The sequence below is a fragment of the Nannospalax galili genome, unplaced genomic scaffold, assembly GCF_000622305.1.
Source record: "Nannospalax galili isolate Female #2095 unplaced genomic scaffold, S.galili_v1.0 scaffold1282, whole genome shotgun sequence".
Lineage (NCBI taxonomy): Eukaryota > Metazoa > Chordata > Mammalia > Rodentia > Spalacidae > Nannospalax > Nannospalax galili.
In genome coordinates, this window is record NW_008348795.1 from 1491421 (window position 1) to 1512192 (window position 20772).

Consider the following 20772-nt stretch of genomic DNA (forward strand, 5'->3'; position numbering starts at 1 on the left):
TCAAGTATCAAACTTGGATAACAAGGAAAAAAACACAGGTGAAAAAATATAGCTAATATCAGCTGCAAAATATCAAGGACTAAAGATATTTGGGGTACTGAAGCCTGGAAAGGTTCAAACTGCCCTGCTCCAGTTTCTGCTTTAAGTAAAAGCACTATCTAGGTAACAAAGCGTCTTCCAAATGAAAATGAATGGGGTGTGAGAATCACAGGACTCTAAGCTCAGTCTCTGGGCACTGACTCCTACTTTGCATTAGAGAATATTTTCATATTACAGTAAGCACTGCTCAACAATGCTTCTGATTATTTACTTGTTCTCTTTACTAATAGGAAAAAGAGTGGGATACTGCAGGTGACTGAGGCCAAATTCCTAGGATTTGCTCCAGACAAGCTTCTTCCTTCCTCTATTTGTCTAAGCCTGCATTTCCGGGAGCACTGGCTCTGTGCTGTATGCAAGTTTGACTGATTTCTGGAATCACACGTCTGTGACTTGCAACACCCCTTCCTCTAATCTCTTAAAATCAGATAGTCTTTGAATATAGAGGAAGAAATAGTTAGTGTAGAATATGTGATTTTTGTTAGAGCAGAGGTTTAGAAATGTTAAGAAATAGGAACGGTAAATGCATTGGTATATGAGAGTTAGGGGAGAGTAACTCGTTCTGTGGGTTCGAAGCTTGTGAAGGGAAGGTAGAGCTTCTTAATACCCATTGCACTTTCTGTCTTTCTTCACGAGGCTGCCTCCTGATATATTCTCAGAGCTTTGGAAAAGTGACTTCCTGCTTTCACCTCCCTAAGTCTTAATCATGACAGAAGCTACATTTAGCCAACATTTAGTCTTAACTCTTGTTGAAAGAATCAAGTAAGTGGGTCTCATTTTGTGAGGTTTCTTCACCAGTTAAGTCTTGGTGAATGTGTCTATTTGGTGAGAATTATATGCATTAGCAGATTATAAGAATGATGTGGAAGGAAAAAGGAAAATCTGGGGAAACTATCAGTGACAAAAAGTAGTGGAAGCTGCTGGGTATTTTAGATGCTTTACACGTTGCATTGTTAGTTTTTACATTTTGGTTTGTGTAGATGAAATGTTTCTGTTGGGGTAAGTTAAAGACAGCAGGATACAGTGAAGGTTTTTACACACTAGGTTGTATGGGGGATTTCAAGTTGGGGGCAACATCTTGTTTCTGTTTGAATTTTTTGTACTTAGCGTAGAAACTGGCACATGACAAGAACTCTAATCTTTGTTCATAAATGAATGAAGTGAGTTAACAAATATGGAAGTAGTAATTACCCTTATATACAGCAAATCTAGCCCTTTAAATTCCATATACTTTAATAAATAATCCTAAAAGAAGTTACAAATATTAGTCGATCCACAGCAAGAAGCCGCCAGCCATGAGAGTCCACTTTGTTGTAAGGAGGATTTCTATGGATTAAGGATTTTTGTAAAATACTAAAAGTATTCTTCAAGATGAACCACTTTGAAGACAAAGTGTGTAGAAGTGATAATAGCAAGTTCATGTCATGTTTACAAACATATTTTATTCCATGGAGTTTCAGAGGGATGAAACAGAGCCACACAATCCCCAGAGGTCCTGGGCCTTCTTTGGACCCCTTTTGCATTTTCTGTACAACGTACACTTTCATACCATGATCAGTCCAGAAATATCTGCAGTGCATTTGACTTTTTATGTTCCCAAGCAGTTATTTCAGGATGCGTAGTACTGGAACACTAGAATCACAGATCTCAAATGGTCACTTCTAATGATAAAACGTGGGTTTGTATAAAATTGTACTCAAAATGATACAGTTTGACCAGAAGATGGCAGCATTCTGAAAGGAAAAATAAAACAAGCCACAAGGTCCTGTAATTAAGAGGCGTTTTAGTCCAAGTTTCTAGGTGGCACTGTTTTGATAAATCATGATTTTTGATATTATCTTTTCAAGGCATAAGATGTGCTCAATCCAGGAAATAGCTGTGGCGGGATAAGAGCTCCCTCCTCTCTCCTGTTTAGTGAGAGAAGAAAGTCCTTAGAAAGTCTCAACACTTTCTTAAAAGCTGCAGAATTTTAAGTTAATGGTGTACTACGTCTCTCAGGGAAATCAAGCATGTATACAGTCATTAAAGTTGGGCTGCAAGAAGGAGTTAAAAGTGTTAGAATTATCCCCAAGACGTGAGTGAAGTGAAGCAACAGTCTTTCACATCCTAAAAACCATCACATCTTACAAAAAACACAAAGCGATTCCTCATGGAGAGTATTTATATATTATCTTACACATGCTATTTTAGTGCTTTATAAACCTTTCAAAGCTATGTATTCTTATCTTGTCTATTTTACAGCTGGAAATTGGATTACATGCATTTTTAAAAACAATATTGAAAGTCTCTTATCCAGCCTGAAAGAGTGCCAGAACTTTCTTTATGGACCTAACTAACAGAACTTTAGTTTAATTAAAAATACATGGGGTGCTTAGAGTTCAAGTCTTCATAATGTCTCTTCTAGTTTATACAGTGAACAGAATTACAGATAATTCTCTATAACAACATTCTTAAACCAGTTAATGAGTAATGTTGTTTCCTTTGTGAAACTTAGAGATATGTTAAGAAAATAATTAAGAAAACTATCATATACTGAGGGTAACAGTAGTGGAAAATACCAAAATAATAATTATTAAAATAATAATTTTGTGCTTCTTGGTTTTAAATAGCGTATATGCAGTAAGTGTTTTCTGCCTTCATGGTAACGTTTTAATGGCAAGTCTTTATAGGTATTTTGTAAGAAAGATAATATTCAGTATTCTATTGTTTTAAAAACGTTAAGAAAAATGTTCCTTCTGCCTGAGTTTCAATATAGGCAGGTGCCCTTGTGCCTGTTCCCACTTCACAGTTGCTGACAGGAATATGTCTTCTTTATCCCTGGGAGCCAGCCTGACCTCCTTCCCTTTCCTGGGAGCCAGCCTGACCTCCTTCCCTTTCCTGCTGCCAGGTTCGACCATTTGAGAGTCAGAAAAATTCTCAGTGCTGAAACATCCATCTCCGGAGCCTGTCAAAGCTTCTAGATCTTCACTGCAAGCTTACATTAGATATTCTCATCTCAGTATGCAAAAATATCTGGCCAGCGTAAAAGGGGCTTGGTGAGCATTTCTTAGAGCTGAGGAGGAAATAGACTCTGCAACAGATAGGCAGTTGTGTCACGCAGACAGAGCACAGGTAAAAAGAATGTTAAGTTGGCTGTGGTAGTGCACCCATGATCCCAGCGTTTGGGAAGCTGAAGGAGGATCCAAGTTGGAGACCAGCCTGAGGACATTCTGGGCTATGGATATAGGTTAGCGGTGGAGTGCTTTCTTAACGTGTGAGGCCCTGGGTTTGATCCCCAGTATTGTACCTTTGCATTAGTTCAGGTAAATACTAGTGATTATTATTCTTAGAAAAATACCACGATCTGCTTTAAGCCAGTCATCGTTACCTTTTTTGTGTTCACAGTTGTTAGGTATAATAGCATCAGTTGTAAGCTGACATACAAACTGTGTTGCCATGTTTTAACATGTTGCCCGATAAACGTGTTCTGATTTCACACTTTTAAGGCAACTCTTCTTTGATATTTCCCCTATATTTGCAATTAGAAATTCTACCCTCAGCTGGACCACTTAAAAAACTAAGATGCTAAGATGTGGCCATCATTTATCTTTGGATGTACGCAGGCATCTTTACTTCTGTTTGAAAAAACACTTTTAGTGACTTAGTGACTAACAGAAATAGCACCATGACTTCGAGTCTGTGATTTTTATATTTTCTCCGGTGTCTTACATGTAGTGGCAGCAGTGAGCAAATGTGTTCCTGGTCCTCGCAATCGTAGTTCATGACAGAGACCTATGTAATAGATGTTAAAATTAAAGTTGTAGCCAAACCCAAAGATGACAGGTTTGATGTGGTAGTGAACTGGTGAGATGGATCAAATTTTAGAACTTGGAAACATATAGAGAACTCTTAGTTCTCTTACCCTCTTGAAGTATGTAGTAGAATCAAGAATCAGGGCTGGAATGGGATATAGCTCAGTGATAGAGCACTTGGCTAGCCTGCAGATGGAGGCCCTGTGTTCTTTCCCTTGTATAGACAAGGGACAGTTTGTGACAAATGAGCTATAGAACAAACAAAGAGAAATCAAGATAGTGCTGACTTCAGAGCCTCATCTCTACTGGCATTCATAGTGCTGGAAGGTACTGTCTATATTGCCTGAAGAATAAAATTATGATCATCCTTACCTACTTGTGAATCCAGAGAAATTTCCTTATGCAACAGATGGTAATTAACACAGAAACCCAGAACTGGACAACACTCAGAGAACAAGGGACTGTAGAGCGCATATCCCTGAATAGGACACCTATACCAAACTTCCGTCCCTCAAGGCTCAGGGATCATTGCAGAAGAGAGGGCTGAAAGATTCTAAGAGCCAGAGGTAGTGGATGATCACAAGGAGACAGAATTTTTCAGACAACTGGCCAGTTACTCACATGAACTCACAGCAATGGTGACAGCATGCACAAGTTCTACACAAGTTCAAACCAGAAAAAAATTCCAGCACAGAGAAGAGGAAGTGGGTAAAAAGTGCCAACCAAACTTAAGGAAATTGTGGTAACTGATGATTGCAGGGGGCACAGAGAGAGTCTTTTTCAAGCGTGGGACTCATGGTAGGTTGACCAGACTCCAGTGGATGGAACCACACTGAAGGACAATTAGAGACATAAATTAGACTCTTATTATATAATAGAGTACATTAAATTGGGCAAGAGGGCAGTAAGGGGAGGTGAGGATTGGAGAGGGGATCTAAATATCATCAAATTAGATTATATGAAAATTGCAAATATTCAATAAAAAGAGAGTTGTTATGCCAAAGAAAGACAGAAAGATGGAAGGAAGGAAGTAAGGAAGGAAGGAAGGAAGGAAGGAAGGAGGTAGGGAGGGAGGGAGGGAGGAGAGAGAGAGGAAGGAAGGATGGGAGGAAGGAAGGAAGGAAAGAAAGAAAGAAGGAGGGAAGGAAGAAAGAAAGGTTTTTTGTTTGAGGAAGGAGGAAGGAAGGAAGGAGGAAGGAAAGAGGAAGGAGGAAGGAAAGAGGAAGGAAGGAGGAAGGAAGGAAGGAAGGAGGGAGGGAGGAAGGAAGGAGGGAGGAAGGAAGGAGGAAGGAAGGAAGGAAGAAGGAAGGAGGAAGGAAGAAGGAAGGAGGAAGGAAGGAAGGAGGAAGGAAGGAAGGAAGGAAGAAGGGGAAGCATGCCAGTAAGTAGCCTTCTCCATGGTCTCTGCTTCACTTTCTGTCTCCAAGCTCCTGCCTTGAGCTCCTCACCTGTTTTCCTTTGGTGATGGATTGTGTCCTGAGTGTTGTAAGATGAAATGAATCATTTCTTCTCTCCACTCCCCCTCCACCAATTTTTTTTCTTTTTTTTTTTTTTTAGTATAATGTTGTGTCAGTAAATGAAACCTGCTGGCAAGGTCAACAGGGTGCTTGGTGCTTGTTCAAGACAGGTGAAAGGAAATTCAATGAAAACCTTAGATAAACGATGTTTTTCCCTGTAACATGAGGACCTGGGTTTGATTTGGGACATAACTGATGAGGAGTCAAAGGTGACACAGCTGTATTAATATCAGTTGGAGTACTAGATGTGGCAGGAGAAAGACAGTGTTGAGCATTTTAATGGATCACAGTTCTATCATGGGAATCACTCAATGACCTGTCCACAAAACTGGCTAGTACTATGAACAGGCCTCAGTCAGGAGAAGCTGAAAAGTATCCATATACTGTTTGTGACTGTCGAAGTAAGTGACCTGCAAAAATAGAGCCTCAAAGGTCTAAGAGAATTAGAGGTGAGGTAAACAATGTGGTAACTAATTGCCCTAGGCATAGGTATCCCTGTACATGAACTAAGACAGGTTTGCATGACCAGTACAATGGAAAAAGTACCTCAGACAATAGGGTATGTGACTTTCAAAGCTGTTACTTTAAAGGTCTGGCAGCTTCTCTTTGGTTTTTGTAGGCTGCTCACCGAGAGAGAAGCAGTGCTGTGACACAGGTGATGGGGTTTATCAAACACCTGAGAAGGCCATTTTGGAAATGGATTCTCCAAGTCATCCAGTCCCCGGCTGCATCCTCCTGAGAGACCCTGCCCTAAAACTGCATGGACAATCTGCTCCTGAGTTCCTGAAATCTGATCCATGAGACAAATAGCTGAATAATGTTTTTTAAGCCACCAAATTAAGAGTATTTATTTGCTGCACTATAATTAAAAAAGACTTTGGTATTTAGAATTCAGTGCCTCTGTCTGTAACAAACTAAAAAAAATAAATCCCTAGAAAGTGTCAAAGTATGAGAAGAACTTGGCATCAGGAGGCAGGTGGATGCTGACAGACTGGAGGAAGATACTAGGAAAAGACTAAAGAATGTATTTGAACATTTTGTCCCCAGTTGGTGGTGCTGTTTTGGAAGGTCTTAGAAGGTATGGCTATGCTAGAGGAAACATCACTGGGGACAGACTTAGAGAGTTCCTAAGCCTTGTCAGATCTCCAGTTGCTCTTTTTTGTCCTGTGCCTGCTTGAAGATGTGAGAGCTTAGCTTCTGCTCCTGCTCCAGCCACCACCTGCCACCATGCCTCCCTACAACAGACTATAATTGCCCTGGAACCATAAGCTAAGCCATGTTTAGCTCTTTACAGGTGTGTGTAGGACTCTGAACTGAGGGCCTCATGCTTACATGCCATCTCTTACCCATTGAGTCATCTCCCCAGCTTAATTTTTTTATTTATAACCATCAATGCTGTAACTACTGTTTTGCAAAAATATGTAGCTAAGAAATGGCAGAACTATGCTTAAGGCCCTTTCAAAAATCGTTGGAAATTTTGTCTTAACTCAAAGCCAAAATTTAAAAATTTAAGAATTAAAAAAAATAATATTCATCTCAAACAGCAATTTTTAAAATCAAATAAACTAACACAATTCAATCCAAAGATTTGCCAATTTGATAGTTACATGCTAAGGGATGACAGAAGGAAAATATTCAGTCTTTGTTTTCTAGAATTAAACCATATTATTTCTATAAGAGCATAAACTTTGTATTCACAGTAAAAACACTGCAGTTCTTAACATACTATAGTTTCGAATCTGAGTTAAGATGTTGCACGCAGCATTGATAACATCCCACAGTGTGATGGCATGTGCAGTATCTTACAGAGAACAGGAGAAACCAGGTCTCCAGTCACATGTAGAAGCCGTTTTGGAAGTAGATCTTGTGGCTACAGCAAAACCTTTAGGTGGCTGTATCCTAGCACACATCTGATTGCAGCCTGATGATAGAGCCTAAACTAGAACCATACAACTGAGCTGCTCTCACATTCCTGACTTACTAGAATGGTGAGAATTTATTTTTTGTTGTTTAAGCTATTATGTTTGAATATATTTTGTTACATAGCTAAGAGCAATCGGCATAGTAGATGATTTTTAAATATCTTGCAAACCTATACATCATGCATGCTCCTCCAGAGATGATATTTCTGTTCTTTTAGCAAGCTGCCAGAAAATGATGTACAGGAGGAGCTAGAAAGAAGGAGAGTGGAATACTCCTACTCTGCAGTGTCTCTGGCTGTAGGTTGATAGCCACCTTTAGTTACATGCAAGAGGGGGAAATGTCCTTTTCTTCAGAAAGATAAAGGAAGATTGAAATACTATCATAGGGAATGAACCCTCCAATTTATGAATCAAAACTGTTGTATTTTGGAATTTAAAATAATTATGTGAAAAGGTTAGTGTTAATTGTCAACTTGATAAGACTCTAGAATCACCTGGGAGACTGGACTCTGAGCATGTCTGTGGGGGATTATCTTGATTGTATAAGTCCAGGTAGCATGATCTGCCCACTGTGAGTGGAGCCTTTCCCTGGCTGGGATCCTGGAATGTGGAAGTGGAGAAAAGGAGCTGAGCAGCAGATTGCATTTCTCTCTCTCTGCTTCTTGACCTTGACTTTAAAATGTGATCCAAAATAAACCCCTTTTCTCTTAAATTGTCTTCATCAAGGTATTTTCTCATAGCCTCAGGAAAAGTAAAGAAGATATCATACCACTTAAGAGTTTCTGGTGGGAGTCAAGTGATTTTGTCTAAGCAGGGAGGGACTAAGAAGACAGAGGGTGCCTGTAGCTATAGTGTAAGAAACATTCATTTTGTGATTGCATTCCTTTAGATAGTACATATTTTATACAAGGAGACATCCTTGGTAAACAATAAAACACAGATATGTTGGATGTTAGCTGCCCTTATCTTTCATTGCTAAATGTCTTAGAAGCATACACACTTAAAATGAATATACCTCACTGTCTTCAAATTAAAGTTGATTTTAAAAAAGTATTGCTTTTTTCCATGTTTGCTTCTAAATTTTATTTTCCATCTTAGTCAAAGACACTAATGTCCTCCTAATTTCTCAAATTATAAATCCTGGTCAGTCTCAAACCCTACCAGTTCTGCCTCCAGCAGTGTGGAAGGGCCTGTATCCTCCCTGTTCCTTAGAATTGTCTTCTTCAGGGCTCCTGGATCTGTGGCCTGAGTTCTTGTGTAATGTCTACCTGTCCTCTCTAGCTCCTTTTGCTATCTGTTGAATTCCTATACTCTTCAATATTTTTCCTCCACTACTTGTAGATTCTAGTTCTTTAAGGCATGAATCAAATAATTTTAGTTTTCTTGTTGAAAAGCCATCCCCACCTTCCATTTTTTGTGTGTGTCAAAAATGTTGAATGTTTTCCATAGAGTTGCCCTGGAGGCTATTCTATTTCCTCAGATTAGATCACTGTGGTGCCCTCTACAGGTAGCTGCTGGTTCTGAGATGTTTCTATGTGCTGTTCCACTCCTCCCTTTCTTTCTTTTGTTTTTATTGATTTTTTTTCATTTTATACAGGACATCTCAAACATTCTTAGTCATTTTTATACTCCTGTACCCACTGGCACCCCCTCACTGGAGCCCATATACTCTGTCATTCCTGTAAAGGCCCAGTGTGTCAAGTCAGTGTCCTAGACGTTCCCAGTGAAAGTCCATCCACTGAGATCTAGGCCAGCCTATCTAGATTCCTTGGTTTTAGGAAAATCAGCTCTTCTTCATCTAGCAGCAATCAGTTGCCAACATTTCTTCAGATAAGATTGGGGTCTGTGGTTTATTTTCCCAGTTCTATGTTGGGTTTTTGTCTGCCTGAGTTGGCATGGGACTTGTGTATGCCGACATCCTTGTCATAGAATCATATGAGCAGGGTCCCAGGAGCTTGTAGGATTCTGTTTCTATATGGTCATGTACCTTCTCCCTGGCTCTTACAATCTTTCTGTTCCCTCTTCTGTGATGGTCCCTGAGCCTTGGGTGGGTGAAGTTTAATAAAGGGTCCTGTCCAAGGACCATCATTCAATAGACTCTTGATCTCTATACTTTGGTTATTTGTGACCTTTTGTGTTCCTGGCCCTTCAATGCATGAGGGAGCTTCATTAATGAGAACTGAGAGATTCATTAGGGTCCTCTTTAACTCTGTTCTATGTTCCATGAACCTTAAGTGTAGAGGTTGCATTGTAGATGTGTCCCTGAGGCCTGAGCAATTCATAGACAATGTCTATGTGTGACCAGTTGTGGTACTTGGTAATAGTCTTTGACTGGTGCAAAATGAGCTTCTTTGCTGAGTGGTGACTGGGATATTTGTCTTTAAATATAAAGATACATATTTTGCACATAGTAAGAAATCACATTCGTCTAGGGATGTGACAGTCTTGGGCTTTCTCTAAGACCTACGACCACTCCAGCCATGCATGTTTGGTTATGTTTACAGTACCACACTTGAGTTTCCTCCCATTGAGTGGGCTTTTAGTCCAATTAGGTAGCTGTTTATTGCTCCCAAGATAAAAGTGTCACTACTGCACCAATACTAAGTGAAGTAACACAGACTCACATAAACAAATGACATATGTATGTTCTCCCTCATAAGTGGATCCTAGTACCAAATCCTTATAAGTGAGTATGTACACAGACATAACTGCAGGAACCAGGGAGGTAAAGGGAAAGAAAGAACCTGAGAGAGAAGACAGGAGGAAACAGGTGTTACTAAGGGAGAAATGGATAAAATGGGGTTATTCAAATGGGAGGGGGGAGGGAAGGTTATACAAGGAATCTTGGGGATAATGGGAAAGAAAGAGAGGTGGGACCATAGGAGACTGGCATTATCAAGGAGAAATGGGGAAAATGGGACAGTTTAAATGGGGGAAACCATGGCAGAAGTGTTAGACAGTGAGAGAAAGAGGAGAGATAAATAATGCCTAGCTAGTTTTTAAAAATCAGAGGGAATCATATTAGTCCAAAAACTTACTGAAAAATTATACATACATTATCTCTACATGCGTCCACGTGTATAGCTAAAGGCTACAGAACAAGAAACAGTGACAGACAGGAGATATCTTCCTTTGAGTTGTTGGCCAAAGTCATCTAAGAGACTCCAAAAATTACTCAGGCTACTGCCACAGCCCTTGATGGGCTCCCAGAGCTTGAAAGTAAGACCCCACTGCTGAAGACAGAATATACTCAGACACGGGATTTGGAGCAATGGAGCTGGAACTGATCTGAAACCACTTCCCCTGAAGGCTAGCCCTCATAGCTTTGGAGAGAGCTATGAAGGTGCCAAGGGAAAACATCAAAGGATGATCCAACACCAGCTTCAAGACCAAATAACCACTCCTCCCTTTCTTCACCTGGGAAACTTGTGGTCATTGTTCCATTGTTAGTCCTTCAAAGAAGTCTTAGCTTACGGTTTTTCTGACTAAATTTGGTAATAATTTAAATTTGTTATTATAGATTACAACATCTTTTTACAGACTCATGTTCAGATATTGCTTTGGAGTCACAGTGTGTGGCCCATGAAGGTGAAAGCTGTGGCTGAGTGTTGAACCTGTTCCCCAAGTCCCTGCCCAGGGCTGATGGCTGAAGTCCACTGGTGCTGGGGAGTGGTGACTGCCAACAGTTGTAGCCACTTGTCCCATTGGAAAATGCCCTTGAGCTGAAGAGAACCCCTCATCCGAGGTTACACAGCAATAGAGGGGCAGCCAAAGACCAAAAATAGACTAGTACAGAAATGGAGAGGACCGTCCTGTTGCCTCCAGTTGTGACAACTCCATCTGCAGGCAGGCTGCTGCTGTTACTGCAGTGCAGTTTAGTTCAACTCTGCCCTGCTCTTCCATTCTCCTGCCCATACATGTCCATGTCTTAGAACAGACAGCAATCACTCATTTCTAGGCAACTCCTGGTCTTGGAGTTTGATTCCAGAGATTCTGATTGTGTCATGCCCCTCACCATGATGTCAGTTACAGTGCCTCATGCATAGAGAAGATAGCTTTATAGCTTTTGGGGGAAAACAGCTTGGGTCTTGTTCTAGACAGCTTCAGTTGTCAATTTGACACACTTGGGAGGAGAGAGCCTTAATTAAGGAATTCCCTCTATGGATTGTCCTGTGGCCCTGTCTGTGGGACATTTTCTTGATTGTTGAGTGATGTGGGAATACCCAGCCCACTGTGGGCAGTGCCACCTCTGTGCAGTGGTCCTGGATTGTATAAGAAAGAAGGTTGAGCACAAGCCAAGGCCAGCAAGCCAGTAAGCAGCATTTCCCCATGTCCGTGCTTCAGTGAATGCCTCCAGGTTCCCGCCCTGTGTGAGTTCTTGCCCTGGCTTCCCTAAGTGATGTTCTGTCATTAGAAAATATAATATGTAATAAACTTCTTAAGTTGGTTTTGGTTAGCGTTTTATCACAGCATGAAAAATGACTAGAACAGGCCTCATAACATTAATAGCACTATTGTTCAGCTATGATAAAAATTAAAAATGCATTTGTTTAATTAAATTATGGGATAATTTCATAAGGACAGATCTAGGTTGATTAAAAGGCAAATACATAGCTGATAATTTGATTCTTTATCTCTTGATTAAGATAATATGTTCAATAATTTTATAAGAACATATTAGACAGTTCTAGTAAAAACTTTTCATTTGACAAATATGCAACTTTTGTTCTATATAACTATATGAGGAATATTGAAACAAATAAGATATATGTTGAACTTTAATCATAGTGATATATATGACTTTAATACAGAAGGAAAAGCTATAAATGTGTTACCAGTGGAGGAATCATCACTCGGTTTTGATGTATGGCCCAAATGCCAAATATAAAATTAAGTTCTTAGCTAACATTGGCTTGGGAAATATTTTTTTAGATCAAAGTTCAACTATTTCTGAGGTATAAATTCTCACCTGTTCAAAATTCTTAAATTCTAAGTCTATTCCATAGTAGAAACAAAGCCTTAAAAAATGTTGAGCTGTGTTGAAAACCCAGTGCTCGAAGCATGGCGTTATGCAAGCCAGCAGTGCCCTAGACCCAGGCTGAAGGTAGCTATTCTGCTGTGAGTCAGCTTTCTTCCTCACTGTTTGGTGTGGTTGTCACTCCTCCAGAGTTTGTGACTCAGTGGTGGGGAAGCCTAAGAATGCTCAGTCTGCCTGAAGGAGGAACTTTCAGGGCAACTTCTCATGGACCCTCCTGGAGGTCAGACAGATGTATCAGAGGCTTCTGGGGAATCACACAAAAATTCCTCCACATAGTCCACTCTCACAATTTGTTTAGTCTGAGCTTTAAATGAAATTTGTGCTATAGATTGTTCAAAGGTCAACATATAAAAAAGATAAAAATAAGTCCGGCTAAGGCAGAAGGAGGAAGGCAGTTCTGAGGTGCCCTGGAGCACACAGTGTGAAGAGCATTGATGATTTGGTTATTACTGTTGTTTGTATGACACTCTGCATTTTACAACATGGCTAACTGAGTAAATAAATACCCATTTGGTAAATTCCTATGGTCTTTACACAAAGAAGAGACCTTCAGAATAAATCAACAAAGCCAACAGAAAGTACATGTCCCCTGCTGCAGCACAGATGAAACAGGGTCGTTTTCCTAATCATTAGCAGATTTTCTTTGAGGACCTGGAAGAGCATCTGAATCACACCACCTTGTTCACACAGCGGGAGTTGCTCAGAAATAGCAGCAGCAGCAAGCTACAGTGTTCGAAATCCTAATCTGAAAGCAAAGACACTAAGCACATAAAATGCTCACTAAATACCAAGCAGCCAAAATTGCCCTCTTCTTCCCATCCCTCCTGTCCCCTTCCTCTTTTCCTTCTCCTGTTTCCCATTTCTTCAAGATAGAGTTTCAAAATGTTGAACTCACTATGGAACCAAAGCTTCCCTCAGACTTACAGGATTCTCCCTGCCTCAGTCTCCCCGGTGCTGGCATCAGGCATGCATACCAAGTGATGGTGTCAGGGAACTGAGTAAACAATCCCCCTGCTTTCATGCTTTTGTTGTTTGATTTGAAATGTTCAGATTTGTGACCTCTCACAATACTCAAATCTTGGCTTGCTTTTTTTTAAATTTTCCATTTAGAAATTTGGTGTGTTAGGTAGGCCCAGCTCACAGCTCTAGTCAAGAAGGGCCTCTGTTTAAACTGTGTACTTGGTATTGGATATTCATATGGAACTGCTGTTAAACATTTCAACTGCCTTCTGATGTCTTGAAGAAGTGAGCACAGAGACCACTAAAGGCCAAGGGTAGAATAACTGTCAATCTGCTAGTATGAGAGCAGAAAAACAGGGATGGGACAGCTAGGTTGGAAGTGCAGACAGCGAGATGGGTGGAACAGTGAGGGCTTGAGGGCGGCTTGCTGGTTCCTACTCCTGCTCAGTACCACGAGTCCTGTTCCCTGCTGCTGTGATGCCGCAAAATGGTGGCTTGCCATTTCACACTGCACAGAAATAACTGGAACTTGTTACTTCTCTTGGATGAAATGTGAGTTAGATTCGAGAGTTCACATTGGCACACAGAAAACTCGAATGTGCTCATTGCTACAACGATAACATGCACTGAGTGGCTCCTCTGACCACACCTCAGCCAGCAGAGGTGAGTCTGGAAGACTGTTTCCTGTGAAGAAGACATTTTAATATTGCTTCTCAAACTAATGAAATCAATTCATTGTTCCCCTTTCTTCACCTTTCCTTGGTTTTAGGAATTTTGTTTCCGACATCTTACTAAACAGATTAAGGCAAACTAAATAAAAGAGAACGATACGTTTGTGAACGCCAAATTATTTCAAGACCATGACTCAGTTTAATATTAAGACCCAATCTGTATGGGCTCGAGGAAGAGTTACTCTTGTGAAATGGAACTCCTAGATTTAAAGTGAGGCGATGCACGTGAGGAGGCACTGGTGGAGGCCAAACGACCCATCCAAAGCAGCTTGTCATGAGTCCCTTGGAAACGGATTGGAAACAGATGTCGTCAGTTCCTTAAAGCATGCACACAGTGGGAGGATTTTTGAATTTATTTTAAATATAAAAGTAAATGGTTATGGAAAATTTCCTTGCTTGTCAAAGCTCAGCATTAATGAAATACATGCTTATTTATTATTACAAATCCAAAATATGTGAGTGGAATCCTCTATGCTTTCAAATTGTAAATTTCTAAGCAATTTCTCATTATAATAATCATTGACTAATTTCATGTTTAGAAACATTTTCTAGTTCTTTGTTGGCACAGTTTTTCTTTGAAAAAAACTATAAATTTTGTTTCATTTTTCTTTCTCATAAACAACAAAGATCTTAGGGAATAGAGGCAAATATGTCTTTAAAAGTCCACATACTTGAAGTTACTGCTTAGCTCTGTCTAAACAAAATTGCCACATTTAAATAGCATTAAAATCAAAGACATTTTTATAAGATGATTATATTCTTGTTTGAACTCATTATAAGCTATACTAATTCAAATTTCTTGATGTTTGAGATGACTAAGTAAGTTCTCTTTAAGAATATGTGTGTCAGGCTAGTGAGATGACTCAGCAAGTAAGAGTGCTTGCCATCAAACCCAACAAGCTGAGCGCCATCCTTGAAACCCATATGGTGGGAGGAGAGAACTGACCCCTGAACGTTCTCCTCTGACCTTTACAAGCATGCTGCGATACACATGCAAGCACCCATTAGTTAGCATACACTACACTACACACACACACACACACACACACACAATTCTGTATGTCATTTTCTTCTTTACTATACTTTATGTTGTCCTAGTATATGAAACTAACATAATATGTGACATTGTATATGTAAATCCTAGTAAGTTTTTTATACCATCACAATTTCTTTCCTATAGGACTTCAGTAAAAAGAATTGCTCACAGCTGCTGTGTACAGAAAAGGCAATTGCTTCTCCTTGCAATTTGTTTCAAAAGTGGATGCTACTAGAAAAATGGTGTAATGTGCAAATGTGTATATTACTAAAATGTATTGGATTTTAAGTGATATTTCATAATTTGGTTCCTGGAACTTACTTGCTTTCTTCTTGTTTTCATGCAATTATAAGCTTCCATTTTCTCATCTGTGCACAGTAAATAATAAAAGCATCAATCTCAAGGGCTGCTGCGAAGAGCAATGAATTTGCCTCAGAAGTTCATGATGTACAATCAGCCATATGGTGTGTAGCCACAAATGCTCCCTCTTTTAATGATTCATATTAATATTACATGTGCAGAAAATAATTTTCTCCATAATTATTAGCAGGTTAAAACTTCTGCTCATTCTTAAAATTCATATTCTTATAGTTTCTGCTTTTACTAAATATGAATTCATAAAAACATGAGTGACAATTTATGGTTATTCTGTGAAAAATGGCTAAAACATAAACTGGTAGTTGTAAGAACAATGTAAATTGAACCATATCCTTTTGAGTGAAGAAAAGAAAATAAGATTAGCTATCTATCAACTATCTATCTATCTATCTATCTATCTATCTATCTATCTATCTATCTATCTATGTATATATCTTTGTATCTATCTACCATCTCTCTATCATCTATATCATCAGTCATCCATTTATGTATCATGTAGGCATCTGACATCGATCTAACTTTCTATTTATCACCTCTATGACCTATGTTCTATACATCCATCCATTCATCCATCCATCCATATCTATCATCTATTTATATCTATCTATCTATCTCTCTCTCTCTCTCTATCTATCTATCATCTCTACCTATGATCTATCTGTGTGTCTATCTATCATCTATCTACCCATGTATGTATGTATCTATCATCATCATCATCATCATCATCTAGCATCTATCTGTCTATATGTATGTGTGTACAATGTGTATGTATGTATGTGCACATTTGTGTGTGTGGCAGTCAGAGGACAGTCTTGGGGGTTCCTCCCTTCCACCTTGCTTGAGGTAGGGTCTTTCTCTTGTGTTTCCCATGTGTATACCAGGCTAGATAGCTCCCAGCTCCCAGGCAGAAGTGTCTACCTCCTTGCACAAGTGTTGACACTCCACATGCTCATGCTATGCGTCAAGCTTCCACCCACTGAGCCATCTCCCCAGCCAGTCATTTTGTATGTGAGAGGGTCTCTCTATATAGCCCAGGCTACCCTTGAATTCACCATCATCCTGTCTTAGTCTCCCACATGCTGGTATTACTGGCATGTATCACTTGGCCTGGCTTATGACACTGTTTTCAAATGCCTTAAACTTTAATAGAATTCATTAAGAAATGGGCTAATGAAAGGAACAGACAGTTCTCAAAAAAATTAAAATGAACAATAATTTTTAAAAAGGATTTAACATCCCTAGTCATTAGGAAAATGCAAATAAAAACCACTATGAATCCTGTCTCTCACCATTCAGAATGGCTATCATCAAGAAGATGGACAACAAACCTGGGAGACTGTGGGAAAAGAGGAGCCCTTGTTGAGTGCTGGTGGGAGTGCAAACTAGCACAGACATAAAGGAGATCAGTATGGGGGTTTCTCAAGAAACAAGAAACAGAACTACCATATGCTCCAGTCATACCACTCCTGGTTATAGAGCCAAATCCCTGTCTTAGTGCAGAGATGCTGAGGAGACAGGGTAGGTAGGGGAAAGAGGGCAAAGGGCACATGTGATTGGAGTCGGAGAAGATACAAGGGGTGGGCAGGGAGAGAATCAACTAAAATAAATGTGTTTAAAAATGCCACACTGAAACCTGATACTTCGCATGCTAATTTAAAAAGCCAAAATAACAAAAATATTAATAAATAAATAAAATAAAATAAACTTAAGAAACAAAACAAAACAAAAAACCAAGTAAACAATAAACAATGTCAAAATTCTTATGCGTGTGCATCATCCTTCAATTCTCCTATCTTCAAACATTTGCCATATTTGGGGAGGATGATGCTATTGACAAGTGGATGTCAGATCAGCAGGCTTACAGCCTGATTCTATCATGCCAGCAGTGGGGAAATGAACACATATTTACCAGCTTCTCCCATTTGTTCTCAAAGTGAGCGATTGTGCTCTGGGGGTCATAGAAAGAAATATTTCCTTTTACAAAAGCTTAAACTGAACAAGGAATTTTTAGACATGTCAGTAAAAGCAGTTAAACTATCAGACTGCTTATGCACTGGATTCTTTTTTTTTTCTTTTTTAAGACTTTAGTTATTATTTTTATAATATATGTATGAATGTATTGCCTGCATGTATGTAAGTGTACCCATGTTATGCAATGCCCATGGAGATTGGAAGAGGGCATCGGATCCCGTGGACCTGGAGTTATGGGCTGTGGAGTTGCCTGCCATGTGTGTGCTGGGAACCGAGCCCAGGTCCTCTACAAGACCAGCCAGTGCTCTTAACCGCTGAACCATCTCTCCAGCCCCAGATTCATTTCTTTTTAAAAACCATGCAGAAATAAACAAGGACTCATAGAGTGTGACATGCTGTCAAGACTTTATTTTGGACATCATCTAGCAGCTTTAAGGAGGATCTGTTCTGAACAGTTCTTGAAAAAAAAATCAATTACATGAGACCTGACCTCAAAACCTCAGCTTCTGCTTCTCCAGGAATAGTTGCTTTTCTCATCTTATTTTTATTACAATAATAATGAAAAGACTATTTTATTCAATTAGTTGAATTAATGCTATTGTTGATACCTTGAGCTGGAATAATCTATATATAACTTTTTCACTGTGTGGCAATGACAAACATTGATCATTCATCATTACTGCTTTTTGTGATGTCTTTAAGCAAAGACTAAATTTTCACTCCAGTTTACAGTACATTCTGATATGCTGAAGAATTCCAAAGGCCCTTTAGGTTGTTTAGAACATACTCCAAGCAGTTCTTTCCCAGCCTCCTCAAGTGTTTCCAGTTCCCATCACTGTTATTAGAATCTCCGTATCATCAGGCAGCTAACGGAGCTTTTTGAGCGGGAGACTGAAATAAAGTAATATTGTACACTTACAGTCAAGCTGACGCTTTCAGTTATTCTAACAGTAGATTGCTAGAATGATTTTTTCCCTTCAGTTACCTGTTTTACAATAAAATATGTTCATGTCCTTGTTATCCAAATTTTAGTGTCTTTCTTCATAAACGCATAATTAATAATGATTAAATGAACACCTGCGTTTGTTGCTATTCTTAACAAAATCAGCAACAAGAAAACCTCTGAGACAAAGAAAAGCTGAGATTGTTTTCTTTAAGATCTGGAACCAAACAAGGGTGTTAACATTTATCACTCCTGTTCAAATGGCCTTGGATATCTTAGAGGGTTTAGGAAAGAGAAAGAAGAAAGAGATCCTGATGCTGAACGAGCAATCAAGTGATCCTGTTTGAGGACGACATGATCTTTCAGAGAAAAAACACTACAGATGCCACCAAAAATGGTTGGAACTGGTAAATGAATTCAAGAAACTTCTAGAACACCAAACCGTCACAACAGTCTGAAGGATTTTTATGTACCAGTAATCAACAGCTGAAAAAGAAATAAAAAAGCAATCTCATTAATCATAAGCATACCTAGAATCACAGAGAAATAAATTATTCAGGAATAAATTTTACCAAAGAAGTTAAAGAGGGTTAACATGATGGCTCAGTGGGCAAAGTGCTTGCCACCAAGTCTGAGTTTGCAGTTGAGTGAGCATGTATACACACACACACACACACATACACACCCAACACACACGAACACACACAGATGTAATTTAAAAGATTGTGGAAGAAGAAGTAAAAGTCCTCAACAATGAAAATTATAAAACAATGAAAGAAATTATAGAGGTCACACATAAGAAAACAGAGTCATCTCATACTGTTTGACCAGTAGTATTATAAAATGTCCATCCAATCTAAAGCAGTCTGCAGATTCACTGCAACCATGATCAAAACAACAGCAGTCTTCACAGATACAGGAAAAGAAAAAAAATCATATGGGATCTCAAAAGACCCCAAGCGGCTAAAGTACTTCTAAGAAAAAAGAGCAAACTGGAGTATTGTAATATTGACTTCAAGACACAGTGCATACCAGAACCAGACATTAATCAATGACATGGAACAGGGAATCCAAAAATCAACCCATAGTCACAGCGAACTGAGTTGACAGTGAGACCAAGAGCACACACCAGAGAAAGGACAATCTCTTCTGGCGATGGTGTTATGAAAACTGGACAGATGCATAGTGCAGTGTTGCTAGATTCCTACCTCTCAAGGTATAAAAAAATGAACTCAAAGTGAATCAAGAATCTAATGTAGGAGGGAAGCTAGAAAATACTTGTAGGGGGGCTGGAGAGATGGCTCAGCAGTTAAGAGCACTGACTGCTCTTGCAGAAGACCGGGGTTTGAGTCCCAGCACCTACATGGCAGCTACGAACCATCCTTAACTCCAGCTCCAGGGGAATCCAAAGCCCTCTTCTGACTTCTACAGCACTGCACAACATGGGTGCACTCACATACATGCATGTAATACACTCATACACATAAAATAACAATAATAAATAAAATACTAAAAAAAAAGAAGATACTCATAGAAAGTACAGAGGAAACATTTCATGACATTGGTGCAGGTGAAGATTTCTGAGTTAAACTTCAAGAGCAGAGGCAAACAAAACAAAACAATGAAAAAATGGACAAACGGGATTAAATTAAACCAAGAAACTTCTACATAACGAAAGTAAATAATAAACCAGATAAGCAGACAACCTCAAGAATAAAAGAAAATATTTGTAAACTATATATCTGACAGTGGATTAATATCCAGGATATATAAAGGACTTAGGAGCAAAGCATAAATAATTTGATTAAAAAATGGGCAAATGACAGGAATAGGAATGGGAAATGGTGAGTATGATATGAGGGTGAAATGGAAGAGGAATCAACTTGCTCATCCCAGGTAGAATGGATTTTCATCAAATAAACACACTGTTGGTGGGAAGGCAAATTAGCATAGCCATTACTGAAGAAGTTAATCTTTGGAAGCAGAGTACAGAGCAGAGGTCACTAGAGGCTAGGATGTGGGGGATAAAGAATGGTCAGACAATGGGTAACAAAATAGAGTTAGAAGGAGAAATTCGCTCTGCTGGTCTGTGGCACAGTGAAGCAATGATAATGCACAATAATGTACTATACATTTTAAAACAACCCCAAAAGAGTTTGAAAGTTACAAACTCATACAAATAATAATCTATGAGACAAATGAAAATTATGCTGATTTGATCATTACACACTGTATATATGTATAAATTACAATACTGTGCCTCATACATACATTTGACAAAAAGCCTTTAAAAATGTGAGATGAATCTAGAGATGGCCATATGTACCACTAGCTTGTCACCATATTATTTTTAGACAAATGAAGATTCAGGTTCAGGAGAGTGGATAAC

General features: G+C 39.1%; 1 protein-coding gene across 9 annotated transcripts in view; it reads right to left on the reverse strand.

Annotated features, from left to right (window-relative positions):
* Positions 1-20772, reverse strand: part of Dlc1 (DLC1 Rho GTPase activating protein) — a 441479-nt gene that overhangs the window by 283617 nt on the left and 137090 nt on the right. The window contains exon 5 of one of the 9 annotated variants that reach the window (XM_029569845.1): positions 17759-18331. The exons of 7 other annotated variants lie outside the window; for them this stretch is intronic. In XM_029569845.1, the coding sequence (XP_029425705.1) occupies positions 18299-18331 (33 nt within the window). In that variant the 3' untranslated portion in view covers positions 17759-18298. Of the gene's footprint in view, positions 1-17758; positions 18332-18360; positions 18870-20772 lie in introns of those variants that run through there. One more of the 9 variants, XM_029569847.1, reaches the window with a different exon arrangement.